The following is a 21,276-nucleotide window of genomic DNA, read 5'->3' as shown; positions in this document are numbered from 1 at the left end:
GCTGCAAACGAGCGACTGCATGTGGGAGCACTTTTGGGGGTCTCCTGATGGTAAGAGATCACCACCGTCCATAGACAACTGCAACACCTGGGTATTGCAGATGCGTTGCCAACCTAGAGGCCAAAGAAGGAATACCTCAAGTGCCAGTTATTTCACCGGCTGTCTTACTCTCCACGCCGAAACACAATAGTGCAAGCGCTGCTGCTTCACGGCAGGATTAGCGAGCAAGATGGTGGTAGCAATCCGGGCGGACCTTGCACAAGGTCCTACCACCTGCAAAACGTCAAACGAACCTCACGACACTAACGATACTAACGCCATCTAGCGATATTTCGCCTGTCAAAAAACCCTCGTTGGTGTCAATAGGGAATATTACTGCAATTTTCTGCCACCAGAGAGCAGCACTAGCACAAAACCGTAAACAGTTTTTTGAGTATCATTAAATGCTATAATATCATATATTTTTTTTACTTAAATTTTTGGAAATATAGCTCGTTACTATCGATTTAATAATATTTATTACTAATAAATATTATTATCTAGATATATAAAACAAAGTTGTGTTAGTTGCACCATTTATAACTCAAGAACGCGAACGGCTGGACCAATTTTTATGATCTTTGTGTTTTTGGATTTGCCTTTGTGAGGAATAATAAGTATTAAAAACATTAGAAAATGGTCCAAAAAATAAAATAAAAGAAATAACATTTTCCCATACAAAATGTTCATGGGTGTCGTAACTGCCTGTTATAGACCACATCCCCACACACTTACAATAAGTAACTTATTTTATATTTGCCTAAAAAAATATTCACTTAAAATAATTGATATAGCAAAACAACGTTGGTTGATGGTTTGGAAACGCAATTGGACACGCTAGATGGCGCTGTTGTTTGTATGTTATTATAATTTTAAGCCGTGGTGGCCTAGTGGTTTGACCTATCGCCTCTCAAGCAGAGGGTCGTGGGTTCAAACCCCGGCTCGCACCTCTGAGTTTTTCGAAATTCATGTGCGGAATTACATTTGATATTTACCACGAGCTTTGCGGTGGAGGAAAACATCGTGAGGAAACCTGCACAAACCTGCGAAGCAATTCAATGGTGCGTGTGAAGTTCCCAATCCGCACTGGGCCCGCGTGGGAACTATGGCCCAAGCCCTCTTATTCTAAGAGGAGGCCTGTGCCCAGCAGTGGGAGGTATATAGGCTGGGATGGATAATTTTAATGTAGTGTTTTTCGGGCAGGTCAAAGTCTGCCGGGTCCGCTAGTTACTATTAAATGTGTCATGATTTCTATAGGTACTAATACTCTTTGATCATGATCTGTCATGGCGAGATAATATAAAGAGAACTGACGTTTGCTCTGGTGTCGCCCCCTGCGCTTTGCTTTGCCTAATATGCCCTATAGACTCATGATATTTGCTTTCCACGCTGCGTACAGTCCGGTGTTTGTCTGTTCGTCAGTTTCCTGCTGAGCGTTTGGCTGGGCAGCCCGTCCGCGGAGAGCGTGGCAGGCGTCGCCGCGCAGCTAGAGGCGTGTGGCGCGTGGCACCGCGCCGTGCAGGCGCTCGCCCACCACCCCGACGACGCCGCGTGAGTGCACAACCAAGCTCCGGTTGCCTAGATGTTCACTTAATTCGTGTTCCATACAGAGTCTCTCTGACCATGGGCCTATAAACTGAATAATTTATTGAATCCGGCGTTAGTTTGCGGAGGTCCATATCAATGAAATAAAATAATTTCTTAGCTCACCCGCGACCTTATGATAGCCAAGTTTATGCAAAATATGCGTGTTCATGCAGTCCCTCCACCTCCACACTGTAAGAACACACACAAACCCATCTATCACCACCACCACACCACACTGACGCGTTTCGAACTCAACCAGAGCTCATCTTCAGAGCAACACAACCGTACACCATACTTGGTAGTATTATTAGGCTCACACACATATCTTGCATAAACTTAGCCATCAGATGAGGCTAAAGGTGTATATCACTCAGTAACAGCCTATTCACTAAGCTTTCAGCCTTGAAAAGTAATAAACATTGTGTTTATGTTCCACAGCCGAGGGTACCTGATCCGCGGCGTGCTGGACCGGCACGCCCCTCGCGCGCCGAGAGTCCTGAGCTCAAGAGCCGCCTAGAGCTGCTCAGCAGGCTGTGTGTGCCTCGCAAGTGGCTGCTGCTGGCGCAAGCTGCCCGGGCCAAGTATGAGGTCAGTTTGTACTCGAGCTCCCGGGTTCGGTCCCCGGTCGGGGCAGTACTAGTATTTCGGAACAGTTTGAAAACACATTTTTTATGCATCACATTTAGAACGAAACCGACACAAATCAAAATGTTCTCATTTTAAAACTCAATCATGTTTTGTTTTATACAAAGAGTATTTTAGTAATGTGAATATTTCGAATTGTGTCGGTTTCATTCTAAAGGTGTTTTTTTTTTTTAGGGTGGAAAAATTGATGGGTCTTGTAGGGCCCAAAGAAATGTTAAGGGATCCATTGAATCCTTTTAATTATTAGTCTGGTACGTTTTTCTTAAAAAAAGAAAGGTTTTTTTTTAAAAGGAACAAAACTGCATTCAAAGAGTTTTGCATGCAAAACTTGTTTGTCTACACGTGGCACCTACAGCATTATTAGCATTATTTTTATAGCGTTATTGCATATTTTGGTACTTTTTCATTGACAGTGCTTATTTTATTTGTTTTACGTGTCAGGTGTATGTATTCCGTGTATTGTATTATGCCGTCGAAACGTTCGATCTAGGAAAATCTTTTTTTTTTTTTTTTTAATATTGCCGCCAGTAATAAATACACAGACTTTAATGGAATTTTGGATGGATTTAGCCTTTATCTATTTATATTTATTTTATTTATTTATTTTATATTTATCCTTTATTTTATTTATCCTTATCTTATCTTATCTTATCTCGATATCTTATATTCGAAAGTAACTCTGTCTGTCTGTCTGTTACGCTTTCACGTCGAAAGCACTGAACCGATTTTGATGAATTTTGCTTTTTTTTAGCCATACTTAATCATTTTGTCGTATACTTATTTAGTACCTACTGCTGTTATCTTATAATACTTCTTATTATTATTGTTATTAGGTGGCTGGTTATTTAATTTTCAATTGTCTTTTTCTTTTTGTATTCTATTTTAATTTATTTTTGTTTGCAATTTGTTTGGTATTTTAAATGTGGAAAAAACTGTAATGACTTGGGTTTTCATCTGTAATGTTACACTTTTAATGATTATTATTATTAAATAAGTAAATTAAATTTGGTATAGGCAGTTTGAACCCCAAGGATCAACATAGGATACCTTTAATTCCGGTAGAGGGCGTCACCGCGCGATAACCTAGATCCGCGCAGACGAACTCGCGGGCATAAGCTGGTGAAAAAAATAAATGTAAATTCTAATAATGAATGGTTTTTGATTGTGAATATTTTGGCATTTTGATAGTGCATTTAATCCGATATCTACTTATAATAGGTGATAGATGGTGTAAAGGTGTGTTTGGTTGTAGCATTTGCCGCGTCTGGAGGCGGAGTATTTGGCGGACGCGGAACACTGGAACGCGGCGCACAAAGTGGTGCTGGACGAGTTGCTGCCCGAGGCTGTACTCACTGGTAAACTTTACTACATTGTGTCTTAAGGCCGATAAATAAGGTATTACGAACGAGACTCTGTTAGTCGTTTTAATGTGTCGATGTTCGTAATACGGTATTTGACTATTTTGTGTATGTTTTATAAATTAAAACTACACAATGCCTGTTATCGAATAGAAAAACAATTTTTAAGCTACCTTTACATATAACAAAGTTATAAAGGCTTGAAATTCAAGATTAGACGGAGGAAGACATACTGGCATGTGACGTCACACGCCAGTACCGCCATACTTGCTGCATAGAGAAAAGCGTTTGAGAAAGAGACAGGTATATAGATTTTTCAAAAAATAACTTTAAATCCAATTTTCAACCGATTTAAATTTTCTCTTCGCTAAACACTATCTGTATATCTATATTTTCATAATAATATTAAGATATGGTACCGCCCGTGCAACATACAATGTTTCTCATCACATTTGCGAGTAAAAATTTATATTTGTAAAAGAAAAAATATAATTGTTCCAAATATTGGCGATACCTTAGGCTGCGCTCTTGGCAGCCATTAAGCCGAGTTAAAACTTGCAAGACAAATCGTGCAAGTCGCATTACATTGCGAGGCCGTGAAGCCAACGAGTTTGTTGTGGTCAATCGAGCGCCGCAATGTAATGAAACTTGCACGATTTTTCTTTCACACTCGGCTTTTTGCATTACATCTGTATACACTTTGTTAACTTTTTTATCACTTGGTCTCGCAGACGACCTGCCCGGCATCTGGCCGCTGCTGGAGAAACTGAACGAAGCCGCCGAACGGCACGAGGTCAGCGGCTGGCAAAATGGCGGACAGGCGCTCTACCACTACATAAAAGTCTGCGACGAGGTAATTCGCTATTTTGAGCTCCGTTCCCTCCAATAATGTGCGAGGATGGGTTGCAAGGAATGTGTTTTTCATGAACCAATCATTTACCTCGCCTCGCTCCGCTCAGCTGTTTCCACCAGAGATGTGCTGTTGAGGATAGGTAAATGAAACGTTTCTATTAAAAAAAAAAAACAAATTCAAAACATTTATTCAATAAATACGCTACAATGGCATCATTTTTAAAACTACCAGCGCTTTCGGAAATACCATCATTGCCAAGAAGAATGCGCCGCAAGAAACTTGGCAGAGAGTCATTTTTTCAAAATAAAATAATTATAAATATAATACTTAAAAACTACAGTATAAAATTAAAAGAGAATAATAATAATACAGCGATGTATGGGGTCCCTTAGTTACAGAACTAAACACTAACTATATCTACGTTCAGTGAATGTGTAGAATGCTTCCACCGTCATAAATAAAATAAAAAAATTGGTTAGTGAAAAACACATCCGTCGCAACATATCCTCGCACTTTATTAGTGGTAACGCAGCTTTAGCGTCCCTTATAATCAGTTATCGGAATAAATATTCTTCTTGGCAATGATGATAATATTTCCGAAAGCGCTGGAAGTTTAAAAAAAATGACGTCTCTCTCGACTCTTTCCGGTGTACTTGCAAAAAAAAGATTAAAATTTGATTTGAATTTGAAGCAGAGTCAGTTTACCTACACTTTGCGGGAGGAAGTAATATGGAGTGGATAATACCGCCTAATTATAGATAGTAATTTGTAAAGGGCGGATGATGGATGCAATATGGCGACGAGAATATAAGATGGATAAGACTTTTATTAAACTTCGATTAATATTTTTGTATAAAAATGTATAGAAATTTGAGTGATGGTGATAATGTTCCTAATAAATGTTCTCTTTTTTAAAACAACTGTAGTCATATCCGTGTTACGTATAACGTTCGATATTATTTTGACGTAAATGGCATCCGTCAACCGCCCACTGATCATTTATTACAAATGTACAGAAACTTTAGAATTTGAAACGGAGTCAGTTTACCTACACTTTGCGGGAGGAAGTAATATGGAGTGGGTAATACCGCCTTATCGTAGTCATTTATTACAAATGTACAGAAACTTTAGAATACGGTACTCGTGTTAGTTCTTTATTTAAGGGATTTGTTAGATCAATTTCCCAGAATAGTTTTATCCTAGTAACAAAAACGTTACTGTGAAAATAAAATTAATTTTAAAGGTGGCAGGTGGTAGGACCTTGTGCAAGGTCCGCCCGGATTGCTACCACCATCTTGCTCGCTAATCCTGCCGTGAAACAGCAGTGCTTGCACTGTTGTGTTTCGGCGTGGAGAGTAAGACAGCCGGTGAAATTACTGGCACTTGAGGTATCCCATCTTAGGCCTCTAGGTTGGCAACGCATCTGCAATCCCCCTGGTGTTGCAGGTGTCTATGGGCGGTGGTGATCTCTTATCATCAGGAGACCCACTTGCTCGTTTGCCATCCAGTTGAATAAAAAAAAAAATCCGTTCGCATTTTTCCCACTGTGGTTTTTTGCTGAAGTTTATTTCACAGTAACGTTTTTGTTCAATCAAAATCGACACAGACACAGTGTCGAGCTCCTGCTTTTGCGTAGTTTTGGCCCTTCGGGCCGATGCAAACTTAACATAACCTAAACCTACCTATGTTCCTGTGTCGATTCTGTTTGGGATAAAACGCGATTGTGAAAATAAGATTAAGTAAAAAAAGCTTATTGGGAAATAAAGCATTTGGAAAAAAATGCGAACGAAAGTTTTGCTACTAGTAAATAACGATTCTAGGAAATTGATCAAACAAACCCCACAGATAGTTATAATTTACATGTTTAAGTTAGCTTAAACGAGCTTAAACTTTTTTTTTCTACCGTATTATCATTTTAATTTAATCATAATGGGTAATGTTGCTTTATTTTCATGTTTTTTTGCGGGGTGTATCCATATTAATGTCCACATATGGCAGTAATGACATAAGAATAGCTCACGCTTTCTGTTGATGTACAGATCCGCAGTCTGGTGTCGTCGTCGGGCGACCGCGAAGGCGTCCAGACGAAGCTTGAGGCGTTGCGGCCGCGCGTCGCCGCTGCTTGCCGCTCCCTATCTGGTCTTGCTGCCAAGTTAGTACTACTTTATGACTTTGACTTGAACATACAAAGTGGCAACAAAAACACAGATTACAAAAAAATACTGTAATAAATAATGTTGGTTGGTGTCTTGCCAAGGTTTTAGTTAGACGAAGAGTTGAGTTTATCTACAGTGCTTTCGTTGTAGCATGGTGCGGGTGACACTTGATGCACCGTTTCGTTTCACTCAAAAATAGTTGCTGCTGTATAAATTTATGGAAGTATATTTCAGTTGTAGCCTGAATATGACTGGCGTATGATATTTGAACATAAAGAACTATGTTATACGAAATAAATTTAAGCTATCAGATTTTTATAATCAATGTATGAAATTCAAAGAATAATTCACTGAAGAAACGTAATTTGCATGTAACGTAACACCCGAGCCTCGTTTAGTGATGGGATCTAATGGATCTTGAGTTTTTTTTTTTTTATTTGCGAAGCAAGGCATTTATTTGCGAATCTAGTTACTGGCGATTGAATGAGAAAGAAATTACACGACGCTTGAAAAAAAGTTATTGAGGTCACGAGTCATGAAACTGATCAAAATACCATTTAATAAATATATAAAGCAGCAATTAGTAAAAACGGCCCGAATTATCGAATATCACATTTTTTTGTTACTGTGATCAACGCCATCTAGTGAGACAGTGAAGGTTTACATGGAGGTGTATTGTAGGTGACTCAGAAAAACAAATAGATGGCCGGGCCAAAATTATTTTCGTTGTTTTGTTTTAGTCCCCGAAAAAAAGTGACGGAGTTTTTTGTACGGAACTTAGTGGCATTTTTTATTTTTCTCTAGTTAAATATTAGTTAGTGTGTAGTCCTAATCCGCACTGGGCCCGCGTGGGAACTTTGGCCCAAGCCCTCTTGTTCTAAGAGGAGGCCTGTGCCCAGCAGTGGGACGTATATAGGCTGGGATGAATAAATATTAGTTACACCGAAGAAGACATACAATGGCACCACTTTTTTTTATTTGTTAGTTAGAAGACAGATGTTTAAATACTTACTCGTAATTTTGTGACAGAGTGGTCAGAAACAGTGCAACGAATAGTAGATTGTACAACAAGAGCATAAAACGAGCCATTTTACCCGAGGCGTTCATATAGCCTATGGATAGACACGTCGAGGGGAAAATGGGTTTGATGCTAGGGTTTTACACTGCTTTTTACTTCGATTGAGAGGAAATTAAATAGCAACACACTTACTGTCTGTCTGTCTGTGGTGTCTTTTATTTTTCATGCATTGGTACATAATTATAAATTTTTACGTTTTATTGATTTATTTTGATTGATTTCATTGATTTTTAGTTTTACATAAAATAAAAAATATATAGAAACTTTTTTCCGAACCGGTGGTAGATTTTTTTTGACATTCATAAGTGCTTGTTATAGCCTAAATTGAATAAAGATATTTTGACTTTGACTTTGACATTGAGCAGGAATTGGGGCTGGGTCAAAATTATTTTTCACTTCTCTTGCTCGTAAAGTTGGTATTTATGCTGGATCTAGGAGACGTCAAAAATATTTTTATGCTCTAGTGCATAAAGTAGAACTGCGTCAAGACCAACGTAATGAGGGCTATCGCGTATGAATTCGCCACTAGAGCGCTAGTGTAGCGTGAGGTCTCCGAAATGTCAAATCTCATAGTTTTTGGGTGAGCTACGCGCGTTTATTTATAATTAGAATAATTTTGTGAATATTTTGCAATACCTGAAATTAATTATGGCAAATATGCGTTCCGGGGCAATGAATGTCTGTGTTTCGAGACAGTTTTGTGTTTCGGAAACCTTTGTCCTCCCTTTTTTCCGAACAAAACGGGAACTATGCAACACGTGGCATGCTCGATATTTTTATGGTACGATTTTAAGGTGTATTAAATATGATTTTAATCTAAACTTTGTTTTCACGCCCGTAATAACAGACTTTGAAAGCCATACTTAAAAACCTCACGCAACAGTGGTTCCATCTAGTGAGACAAAAACGATAGCCCTCATTGACAAACTTTGAGATACGTTGGTTATGTTGTTGCAGCACGGCGCGGCACGCGGCGGCGCGCGCGGAGATGGGGGCGCGGCTGCTGCAGCTGGCTGTGGCCGCCAGGGCGCCCGCCAGGCACCTCGCCGCGCTGCTGGGGGGCTGCCACCCCGCCCGACTACACCGCGCCCGCCACCGCACAGGTACACACCGCCACCTGCCAGGGGGGCGCGGCTGCTGCAGCTGGCTGTGGCCGCCAGGGCGCCCGCCAGGCACCTCGCCGCGCTGCTGGGGGGCTGCCCACCCCGCCCGACTACACCGCGCCCGCCACCGCACAGGTACACACCGCACCTGCCAGGGGGGCGCGGCTGCTGCAGCTGGCTGTGGCCGCCAGGGCGCCCGCCAGGCACCTCGCCGCGCTGCTGGGGGGGCTGCCCACCCCGCCCGACTACACCGCGCCCGCCACCGCACAGGTACACACCGCCACCTGCCAGGGGGGCGCGGCTGCTGCAGCTGGCTGTGGCCGCCAGGGCGCCCGCCAGGCACCTCGCCGCGCTGCTGGGGGGCTGCCCACCCCGCCCGACTACACCGCGCCCGCCACCGCACAGGTACACACCGCCACCTGCCAGGGGGCGCGGCTGCTGCAGCTGGCTGTGGCCGCCAGGGCGCCCGCCAGGCACCTCGCCGCGCTGCTGGGGGGCTGCCCACCCCGCCCGACTACACCGCGCCCGCCACCGCACAGGTACACACCGCCACCTGCCAGGGGGGCGCGGCTGCTGCAGCTGGCTGTGGCCGCCAGGGCGCCCGCCAGGCACCTCGCCGCGCTGCTGGGGGGCTGCCCACCCGCCCGACTACACCGCGCCCGCCACCGCACAGGTACACACCGCCACCTGCCAGGGGGGCGCGGCTGCTGCAGCTGGCTGTGGCCGCCAGGGCGCCCGCCAGGCACCTCGCCGCGCTGCTGGGGGGCTGCCCACCCCGCCCGACTACACCGCGCCCGCCACCGCACAGGTACACACCGCCACCTGCCAGGGGGCGCGGCTGCTGCAGCTGGCTGTGGCCGCCAGGGCGCCCGCCAGGCACCTCGCCGCGCTGCTGGGGGGCTGCCCACCCCGCCGACTACACCGCGCCCGCCACCGCACAGGTACACACCGCCACCTGCCAGGGGGCGCGGCTGCTGCAGCTGGCTGTGGCCGCCAGGGCGCCCGCCAGGCACCTCGCCGCGCTGCTGGGGGGGCTGCCCACCCCGCCCGACTACACCGCGCCCGCCACCGCACAGGTACACACCGCCACCTGCCAGGGGGACGCGCGCCGGCGAGCGGAACTTTCGACTCGTTGGGTCAATCAATGCCGTTAAGCCAGGACAGGATAACATGCAATTCGGAGGGAACCAAACCGCGCTAACATAACAGATGTAGGAAATAATGTTTTGCCACCGTATTTTGTCGAAAAAGTCCGTATTTATCTTGCTTTTACAACTAGCTTACAGAAGTTAGCTGTAAGCTAATGGGGAATAAAATAAAATAATAAATAAATGTCACGGGACAATTCACACCAATTGACCTAGTCCCAAAGTAAGCTTAGCAAAGCTTGTGTTATGGGTACTAAGCAACGGATAAATATAATTATACAGATAGATACATACTAAAATACATATTAAACACTCAAGACCCGAGAACAAACATTCGTAATTTTCATACAAATATCTGCCCCAACACGGGAATCGAACCCGGGACCTCAGGTCAGGTTCTCTAACCACTAGGCCATCCGGTCGTCCAAATGGATTTAAATTTTAGAAACGCTTGAACCTTTTTTTTATCGATAGGAATAACTTTTGTAATTAACAGAAAAAAAATATCAGATTATTAAGTAGCATCAATTAATTTAAAAAAATGTAAGAGTTTTCTTAACCGACAAATTACGATAGTCCGGTCGGTTACAGGTTGTTCCATAGCCCAGAACAAAAAACTTTAAAAATTTATTTGTGTCTTCTCGTTTATTTTGACAACCGAATGGCCCTAGAGAACCTGAATATGAAGCTTGAGGTCCCGGGTTCGACTCCCGTCCGGGGCAGATATTTGTGTGAATAATACGAATGTGTGCTCTCGGATCTTGGACGTTTAATATGTATTTAAGTATGTATTTATCTACATATATAAGTATGTTTATCCGTTGCCTAGTATCCATAGTACAAGCTTTGCTTAGTTTGGGACTAGGTCAATTGGTGTCAAGTGTCCCATGATATTTTTTTATTTTTAACCCCTGACGCAAAAAGAGGGCTGTTATGAGTTTGACCGCTATGTGTGTTTGTCTGTGGCACCGTAGCTCTTAAACGATTGGACCGATTTGAATGGAGTTTTTTTAATTTGAAATCATTGAGACAATCTTGCTTTAACTTGAGTATCTTGATCCACAGATAACTATGGAACTGGCGGAGGAGGCGTCGGAAATGTGCGTGGGTGCGCCCTCTCCTATTAGCGCGCAAACCTAACAGACAATCATACTAGCTGAGGCAACGGCATTAAGAAAAACCTCTATTATAGATAAGGTACAACAGTAAAGGATATGTACGAAACAAATTTTCTCATGGTGGTGATGAACTTGAACATTTACTTGTAATGGTAATGGGCATATGACTCTTTAACGCATTCACTGCCACCTGACTTGACTTGACTGACCACAGGTGCCACCGACGCACATGTGCGTTCAAATTGTATGAATAATTTTGACAGCGGCACTGGGGGGAAGTTCCAAAAACGTATATATACGTCGGTGGCAGTGAATGCGTTAACGTACACCACAAATTGTAAGCGATACACATAAACATGTACACAGAGGGAAAATGACAAGGTTAGAAATAGGCGGCCTTATCGCTTAAGAGCGGGCTCTTCCAGGCAACTTTTTTACAGAAGAATAATAATGAAGACTACAAGAAGATGGTGAATTTTCAGCAGCAGATCTGATTAAAAAAAGAAATAAGAGGTGAGCCTACTAGAGCGTCCTCTGGAATGATTATGTAAATCGTAACAATGTTCGGCTCGATGCTATTCGATGTTTGACTTTGTAAAACCGGCCAAGTGCGAGTCGGGCTCGCGCACGAAGGGTTCCGTACCATTATCTATACAACATTAGGCATTAGCAAAAAAACGGCGAAAAAATCAAGTTTGTTGTATGGGAGCCCCCCTTAATTTTTAATTTAATTATTTATTTTTAAAAGTGATTATACATCTAAAGATTCTGTGAATATTTCAAGCGTCTACCTGGTGCCGTTATTAATATCAAGCAAAAACGGCAAAACAATCACGTTTGTTGTATCGCAGCCCCCCTTAAATATTTATTTTATTTTGTTTTTAGTATTTGTTGTTATAGCGGCCACAGTAATACATAATCTGTGAAAATTTCAAGTGTCTAACTATTACGACTCAAGAGATAGAGCCCTGTGACAGACGGACGGACAGACAGACAGCGGAGTCTCAGTAATAGGGTTCTGTTAGCAGCCTTTGGGTACGGGACCCTAAAAATAGCTATTAATAGCTAATGCTCGATGTTCTGATACGAGTTAATGCTCAAGTTTATCAGCACATATAACATGATAAAAACTATAAAAAATAAGCGAAAAACTGTTGAAATCCAAGGAAGATACGATATTTGTAGTGGACAGATGGTCCACAGTTCCAATAAAGCCCTGATTTAAATAATAAATACGTCTTACTGAACTTTTAAATATATTGTAAATCAACTGCCTTCGTTGGCGGCTCGCATACAAGTCTATCGTGCTCCGTTGCGCCCGTTCGCTGTTATAATATTCAAAAATAGAAATAGGTTGCCAGTTCTAAAAGAATGAACACCAAGGACGGAAGACACAAAGATAGAAGGTCTACTAGGTTTAATGTGACCAGCCTTAATTATCTGTGGGAACATGCCCTTAAGTGGCCAACTCGCAAGCCCGCAGCTCGAATGAGCAAAACCCTACCAAAAAGTTCATTCATGGTAGTGGTTAATCTTAGTGCTTATTTGAGCTAGTGAAGTTTGCACTCCATCTCTTTCTAGAAAAATGAAATTTATTATGGACTTTCTATGGTCGTCGTGTCGTAATCACGTGTCGGGTCTCTGTCTAATTGACAATTTGAAACGTCCATTTGTTTGTTTAATTAAGAATTCGATTTGTCAAACATATGTGCATATTCAATACTCTACTTCCTTATAACATATAAAATTTCATGCATATTGCAGTAGATAGAACTTCCGTTTTCATTCATTCATTTTAAGTCTATTGTTAAATCCGTATCTCGATTTTGGGTTATTATTAGTTATTATTTATTAAAACCTTTTACTTTTCTGGTAGTAGTGCTGTTCATTGATATGGTCTATGGCAGGGGTGGCCAACCGGTCGATCGCGACTATTAGTCCAGTCGATCGTGGCAAGGCAAAATATGCTGTTTAATTTAAGATTTCAAGAAGTTCTAATTGGTAGATCGCACAGGGTTTCGTCAGTAAACAGTAGATCTTGGGTCTAGTCGAGTTGGCCACCCCTGGTCTATGGTAATGCCAGAATCAAATCAAATCTATTTATCTGACATTCTAACTTAATAAATTATAATTATATTATTTGATTTTCTAAATGAAAAACGGCGTGAAAGAGTTAAAAAGTATTAAAGTTGTAAAAAACCGATGTTAAAGGTGAAAATGCGAGTTAGAAAAACATATGTTTTTTGGTGTCAAAGTGGCAAAAATACCGGTATTTTGCGTTACTACGGTATCAAGCTTGCAACTGGTGAAGTATGTTTCCAGGGCAGGCAAGGAAATGGACATTGACTAGTATTGTGTTAGCGTCGAGAGAGACAAAACGATACGTATCGTTCTGTATCGCTTCCGCGTAGTACAGTACACCGTTTCGTGATACAGGGTGGAATGAGCGACACTGTCAATTTCGGATAGCAAACCTGTTTGGGCATGTTTAGAATGATGACGTTTCTTTTACTTCATACATTGATTTGCTACGATTTATATTTACCTCACCAAAAAAGGTTGGTAGACACAGTTATTCGCCTACAAACTGATTTGCAGAAATAGGAAAAATAATAAAATAGGAAAAGTAATTTTTTTTTCGTCTGCCCTAGATACATAGTGTACAGTCAACGTCATAAATAAGTGATCACTTTTGTGCCTTGTCACTTTAACGTCATGTTTGAAAAGCCATACGAAATCATGTAACGACTGAAAGCGACAAGTACAAAAGTGATAATTTATTTATGACGTTGACTGTAGCTATAAACCGGTATCAAAGCAGTACCGATATTTTTGGTTATTTTAACTAGTTAATGATTTTTAGACCGTCTCAAAAATATTAATTGCCATATCGAGCTACGGATTGTTTCCTAGTAAAATTGTAAATTGTAATTAAGTTTTTTTTATGTAGGTTAGTTTATAGTTAAATAAAAGTTTTTGTATGCATGGCGTGTGAGTCCAGTGGTTCCCAACCAGTGGTAAGCAAGAGCTGAAATAAGATTCTTAACTTTGAAAGAACGCCGGTAACCTCGGCAATTAGTAAATGTAAGTTTTTAAATTTTATAACGAAATCAAAAGTAGTCAAAGGTCAAAAAAGGTTGAGAACCAGTGGTTTTGTCTCTTTGAAAATGTACAAACATACATCCGCGTGCTCGCTATAACTAAGCGGATCTCCTTATGCAGTTTGTTTTTTTATTGTTAAAATTAAAAAAAAATGCTTGTGTTGTTTACAATAACAATTAATACAAAAAGCGTTTTTTGTATTAAATCACTGACATTTTCAATTTTTATTCCAGAGTTATCAATGTATTTATAAAGATCAAAAATATTAATTGAAAATATGCATTTCTTTACTGATGACATGTTTGGGATATTTAATAGTTTTTTTTTTAATAATCGGCTGGCAAAGCAATTAATAATAATACATACAGAGACGTCTTTTATCTTAAACGGCTCTTTAGATCGTCCCATTTTTTGTATATTACCAGTAAGATTAGATTCCTGAAAATATACCTATGTATAATTAAAAAAAAACTATTTTTCAAAAAATATCGGACACTTTTTTTTCTTATGGACATATCCTCCTGAGCCCTCGCGTACTTTATAAAGGACCAATTAACACTAAGAATAACGACCGAATGTACTTTATAAAGTACAAATTGTTCATTGAATTTGGAAATAATATCCGTGCGTTTTATTACTAAGAGCGCATTCGCATAGGCGTTTTTGTCGCTTAGAAACTTAGAAACGCTACAGTCGCGCGACAAAAACGCGTATATGTGGAAGCGCTCTAAGGCGTCACGTCACGGGTCCCTCCCGAACTTTTACGTGCTTCTTTGTCCGATTGGCAAAAGAAAAACTACGTTCAATATTTTCTGATTATATAACCATGTTTATGTGAGGAAACCTGCACAAACCTGCGAAGCAATTCAATGGTGCGTGTGAAGTTCCCAATCCGCACTGGGCCCGCGCGGGAACTATGGCCCAAGCCCTCTTGTTCTGAGAGGAGGCCTGTGCCCAACTGATGATGATGATAACCAACAGACTAAATACTTGGATTTTTTTGCCGAAGAAACTACCCGATTAAAGATTGAAGGAGCGGCCATACCGTTGCTTAAAAAACGGTGACGGTACGGAATCGCAGTGACGCACCGTATGCGCACCTTTTTATTGCATGCTTTCCACACCGCTGCTTAAATTACATAAATGGTGCGGAATCGCAGTGATGTGCCGTAAACGTCAGGACTTTGCCGCATGCGTCGTGACGTTTACGGCACACTGCGATTTCGCACCGTCTGCGTATTTTAAGCAGCGGCGTGGAGGGCATATGATATAGTACATTGTGTCTCAAGGGCGGTAAATAAGGAATTACGAACGAGAGTCTATTAGAATCCCGAAGTCGGAAGACTGAGGGCTTTAATGAGTCGATGTTCGTAATTCTATCACATTTGCGAGTAAAATTTTATATTTCTAAAAGAAAAAATATAATTGTTCCAAATATTGGCGATACCTTAGGCTGCGCTCTTGGCAGCGCCGCCCTCCCCCTCCCCCTCCCGCAGCGTGCGTGTGCATGAGGTCCTGCAGCAGCGCGCGCAGCAGCTTCAGTACGGGCAATGACTCATTTACCGACCACGGGTTTCATGACAAGCACATTAAGGTCGAGGGTTTTATTTGGGGGGTTGCAACCAAGGTAGCCTGCATGTTTCGACACTGTTTACGAGCAAGTGTGATGAAAAAAACTTTGCGCATACGATGCGTCACTGCGATTCCGTACAGTCACCGTTTTTTTTAAGCAGCGGTGTGGCCGCTCCTTTATGGTTACTGATGTCTCTGAATGTTGGCTAATGTAGTTTTTGTAACTGTTATATGATTATTGATTAGTACGATAAACTTGTGTACATACCAACACCAATTCACAAGAAGTTGCATCCAAAGACATATCAAAGGCCGCGTTTCCATCAGGGATGTGCGAGCAATATGTTTTTCATGAACCAATAGAAACGCTTCATTTATATATCCTCGCACTCGCACAGCACAGCTCTGGTGGAAACAGCTGAGCGGAGCGAGGATAAATAAATGAAGTTTCTATTGGTTCATGTAAAATAAATGCCTCGCACATCTCTGGTGGGAATGCGGCCTAACTTGCGCTTCTTTCCAGATTCCCTAGCGAAAATATTCACATCACGCCACTGTACTGAAGCGAGATTTCAGATATTCAAAGATGATTCCTGTGATTTTCAATTAATTAGTTTTTCAAGTAAAATTTTTTGGTCACGTGAAATGTAAAAATGTAGGGAAAGTAATGCTTAAGCAATAATGTATTTTAGAATAAGGTTAAGTTGAAATAAAGATTATTTTGCAATTATTTTCATAGTTTTATTTTTATTTTTTAATCTTATTTATTACTACTAATCATAATATAATTTTCAGCATAATAATACATCAATAAGCATTTCTGAAGAAAAATTACAATTTCGTTTAGTCCAATTTGCAAAAAAAAAAAATTATAAATCCTCCATTATACGTTCAAAAACTATAGATGACATTGCATTCTATTATCAACTATTATGAAAACGGCAGTATCGTAATGTTCATTACGACACCGAAATCGATATTGTAATGAACTATTACCGCTCCAGACCGGTGACGGGGCGTTATCTTCTACTAAAAGTAGTTTGTTCAGAATTTATAGTAGAATCCATTACACAATAACTATACTTTGTATAGTCGTTTTTTTAATCCCTTTTTCAAGGTGCCGAGTCAAAAACTTACGAATCCAGGATACTCCAATTAAAATTAAATGTCTTACGATTGCTTACGATGTAGCATACTATGCACTAACACTGGTCGTTTTTCTATCAGTTTGATTTTCTTTTAAAAACGGCGATGCGCAACTGACAAGTACATACAATAACAAATGTAGAGTTTATATACCTCCCATGATAAAATATCTAACTGCTGGATGATGAACACCGCATTATCCAGCACTTGGTTTAAGATTTAATCATATAGTTGGCGAGACAAGAAGTGACATAATTTTATAGGCACTGTGTAAAGATGTAGCCAATGTTGATGTTACCAATGTTATATCTTTCAAGCCACACTCACAAAATAAAATCTACTTCCATTGAACTCTCATATTTTCCATCACACCACTGCTATGTTAGTATCATCCAGGCATGGTAATGACTTATTTTCATAAACCACTTGTTCTTCCACGCATGGTAATGACTCATTCCCATTACCATCCCCATCAACACATGGTAATGAACTTTCAAGTTCTGCCACCATTTTATTAATTTCTTCACTTTTTACTTCAGTAGCCTCTTTTGCTTGTACATTTTTCGCTTTTGCTGGTCTCTTTCTTGGCTTCCTATTTGGCGTTTTTAGTAAAGCTTTAGCTAGAGCATCTTGGAGATTTAGTGCTTTTGGCTTGTAGTATTTGCTGTGAGGTTTGATTAAGGATTCAATTGGTGTGTCACCCAGCAAATGTGCTAATGGATTAACATGAACCAGTTTAGTTCCATCAGGTAATTGTACTGGTTGAGATGGCGTGTATTCAACTTTCGGCGGCTCTTTTTTCGGTGGCTCTTTTTTTATTATATCATCCATTTTAACTATCTTGTAATAAGGTGCTTCCGGTAGCAAATGTGCTATTCTTATTGATTTCAATTGTTTTTCTAATTTGGGCAGAACTATTTTGTGTGTGATCAGTTTCTTTGGCGGCGGTGGTTCTTCTGTGCCTTCTAAAGTGACTTCATGTTCTGCTTCCGGTATATGTCCGTCTCTGTTATCCTCCTGATCATTAAATTTATAATCATTATCATAGTCGTCTTGAAATTGATTGCCATCATCAAATTGGAATTTGATGTTGCTGTCATAGCGAGGTTCAACTTTTTTAATTGTTACAGTGTGTTTTTCATGACTTTGACTCTTGAATCTCACTGGCATGGAGAGTTTTATGTTGCCATATACTTTTGGTGCTGGTTGGAATTTGTTCATTTTTATAACCGGTTCTCGAAATCTTGCCATTACTTTAGTACAACTAATGGTATTCTTTACTTGTACATTCTTAGCTTCATTTGCTTCAGGTGTGAAATTTTCAATGAACTTCTGAACCGATAATTCACTGCTGACTGGAGACAGTGTGGCTGTAACATTGTCATTATCGAAAACAACTTTTTTCACTGTCCTCAAGAACTTTTCAGTGGTTGTAAGTTCTTTCTTCTGCTCTCCATTCTTCCGTCTTTCCAGTAGCTGTTTCAGAGTTTCTGTCAGCTTAGAGCTGGAGTGTTTTTCCTCCAAATGCTTTTGAAGATCTGCTTTAGTTTTAAATGAGTGTGAACACTTTATGCACTTCTTTGATTCATCTTTAAAATGCATGCTCAGATGGTTGTTGTAATTCTGGAAAGTGTAGCAATATTTCTTGCATATTTCGCATGTAAATCTCTGTTTTATATCATGTTTCCAGTTTTTACATTTCCTGCTCATTCGTAAACCTCTTTTTCGTAGCTGCGACTTAATTTTAGCTTTCTTCTTTATAACTACTAAGGGCTCATCTTCACTGTCATAATCCTCAGACAGTACTATGGTTTCTATTTCACTTTTCAGTTTTGTTTTACGTTTACGTTTAATTCTACCTGATTCAATAGCATCAGTTTGATTGCCTTCAGTTTCTGTTGGGTTCATGAAATCTGAGTTTACATTCACCATCTGTGTTCCATCCTTGTTATTATCGGTTTCCTTACCTTGGTCTTCTTTAGTTGATGCCACTTTACTTTTGATGGTTTTGTTGGCAACAGGTTCAGAGGCATATTTGGATACAGGTTGGAATGGTTTCTCAGATCTTTGTTCAGCAAAGAACACATGGAGCCTCTCATCAAATTCAACAAAGCCTTTGCTGTTGTGAGCCAATTTTATATGCAACGTAAAGGGCTTCCGAAGCCGGTACTTTTTATCACATATCTTGCAATGATAGGGCTCAATATCCTTGTGTTTCATAAAATAATGAGCAAACAAGCGCTGGGGATGCTTGAAACTCGTGTCACAATAAGTACATGTGTACTTGTACAGATGGAACTCATGTTTATGTGCCCGTTCTATATGTTTCTCTAGTGAAACTTTACCGACACATTCTTTACGGCAAAACTTGCATGAGATCAACGCTACGGACAATGGGTGTTCTGCACTCTGATGCTCAGACAACTCGTACATGTTCTCAAACAGTAAACTGCAGCTAGGGCATTTAAGTACCGTACATGATTTAAAATGTGCCTTAAAATCCACAAGGTCAACATTTTTATTGCATTTTGAGCATTTTTTTATGGGAGGGAGTAATGTCAAAGATTTACATTCAGGCGTTCTAAAGATGTGATCTCTTACCAGATCTCTTCTAGTGAAAACCTTGTAACACTTATTGCATGCCAATGTGCGGCAGTTTTTTGCCTTTAAATGTGCAATATAATCATGTATGTCGGGATTGCTGTACTTACAGCAGGAGCAGACATATATGAAGTCTTTGCCGGTGGCTTGGATCACACTGTCAGCTTTCATGTTGATCACGGAAGACAGTAAAGCATAGTACTCGTTTAAGAACACACCACCATCCATACATTGATGGGTAGCATCATGGTGTCGCAAACTGTAGTTGTTCTCAAAATCTAGACCGCACTGGAAGCACGAGTATTTATTTTGACATATTGCATCTACGTGTTTTCGTTCGTGCTTCCGTAGATGGTGCAAATCGCGGTACACTCTAGAACAATACGAGCAATGCCTCAAATCGACTAAATGCACGTCTCGGATATGCAGTACGTAAACTTCAGCATTAGGGAACGCTTGCACACAAAACTGGCAGGGAACTAGCTCGCCCGGTGAACCGGGAGAGTGCATTTGTTGCATGTGGACCTCTAAATCCGTAGGGTCCAGGAACTCGGCATGACACTCTGAACATATTGTATCGTCGGCTTCTTGGACAATCTCTATGTTGGAATCCTCTTTTTTTACTTTCGTGCGCTTTGGTTTTCGCATGTTTGCAGCTTTTGTGTTTTCACTTAGGATTATTTTTATTTATGTTATTTACATCAGCAATATTCGCTTAGATGCATTTTGTTTTTTGTAAGTTTTTTATATCATATTTTTTTGAGGAACTGACAGCCAGCCTCATTAAAAGCATTGGCGACACGGCCATACAGCCAGCCTCAGAGGAAACCACAGATTACTAATAACGTAGCTGAGGAAAATAATTGTAATGGGAGTAGAGCACGAGTAGAGTAGACCTATTATTCTATTACGCACACGTATTTCTTAAGTAGGTATTTCCAGTCTATTTTTTTGTAGGTCAGTGCAGCCAGCAAGGACCTTACCTTTTAAAATTACCTTATGCAGCTAGCTAGAGCTAGCTTCCATAACTTTTTTAGATCACAAGAAAAACGAAGGAATGTACGTCCATACATCTTATTAGTAAAGCTACTCACCGCAAGATGTCGCTAAAATTTAGTTTGTGTTATCATACTATAGATGTCAGTACAGTAGCTGATGTTCCGTTCGTTTTAGTTGCAAATGTAGGCGGATTTGCCAAAATCTAAAAGAATTGATCTCTTTTACATTATATTAGTCCGAAAGTTAAGGATTATTTAAATAAACGAATGTACTGAAAGAATTAGAACCATTAGTTATGATATGTTAATGATTAAATTAATTACTCAAATCAGATAAAACTTTATCTTTATTGCTGAACTTATGGTAAGATAAGTTAATTATAGCACAAATAACTATAATTTGATTAAACTTGATGAAGACGTACGCAATCTTAACATTTTCTTACACCGTATGGACTAAAAAATATCTTTAAAAAACCTCGAGGCATAAGCATAAGTAAGTACCTACCTAGAGATATGGCATACGTGCACGTGGTAGCTATTTTTACTATTTCCATATTATTTACACACCTGGCTCACAAGCTTATACAACATGGCATGGCAACAGAGATGTTTCAGTCTGAATGGAATTCTTTGGAAACGACAACAATCTGGATAAATATTGTGAAATCGTTACAATTATAACGTTAATCAAAAATATGAAATAAAAAACCATCAACTTAATTGCAATTAAATTTAAAGCATGGTAGTCTTATACTTAGTGTCTTAATTA

General features: G+C 40.4%; 2 protein-coding genes across 2 annotated transcripts in view; one reads left to right on the top strand and one right to left on the bottom strand.

The window, feature by feature from the left end:
• Positions 1-15,143, top strand: part of LOC141444490 (nuclear pore complex protein Nup98-Nup96-like) — an 81,150-nt gene extending 66,007 nt beyond the window's left edge. The window contains 10 exon segments of the mRNA XM_074110040.1: positions 1,462-1,590; positions 2,065-2,105; positions 2,108-2,214; positions 3,524-3,626; positions 4,361-4,482; positions 6,522-6,634; positions 8,674-8,819; positions 8,860-9,627; positions 9,696-9,895; positions 11,033-15,143. Of these exon segments, the coding sequence (XP_073966141.1) occupies positions 1,462-1,590; positions 2,065-2,105; positions 2,108-2,214; positions 3,524-3,626; positions 4,361-4,482; positions 6,522-6,634; positions 8,674-8,819; positions 8,860-9,627; positions 9,696-9,895; positions 11,033-11,107 (1,804 nt within the window). The 3' untranslated portion in view covers positions 11,108-15,143.
• Positions 15,144-16,548: 1,405 nt separating this feature from the next.
• LOC141444899 (uncharacterized) lies at positions 16,549-20,313 on the bottom strand. The gene has a single exon (XM_074110648.1). The coding sequence runs from the start codon at positions 20,152-20,154 to the stop codon at positions 17,272-17,274; it is 2,883 nt and encodes a 960-aa protein (XP_073966749.1). The 5' UTR covers positions 20,155-20,313; the 3' UTR covers positions 16,549-17,271.
• Positions 20,314-21,276: the final 963 nt, after the last annotated feature.

This window comes from Choristoneura fumiferana, chromosome 30 (assembly GCF_025370935.1).
Source record: "Choristoneura fumiferana chromosome 30, NRCan_CFum_1, whole genome shotgun sequence".
In the NCBI taxonomy this organism is placed as follows: domain Eukaryota; kingdom Metazoa; phylum Arthropoda; class Insecta; order Lepidoptera; family Tortricidae; genus Choristoneura; species Choristoneura fumiferana.
Note: the sequence above shows the minus strand (reverse complement) of the source record. Positions and strands in the feature narration are given on the sequence as shown.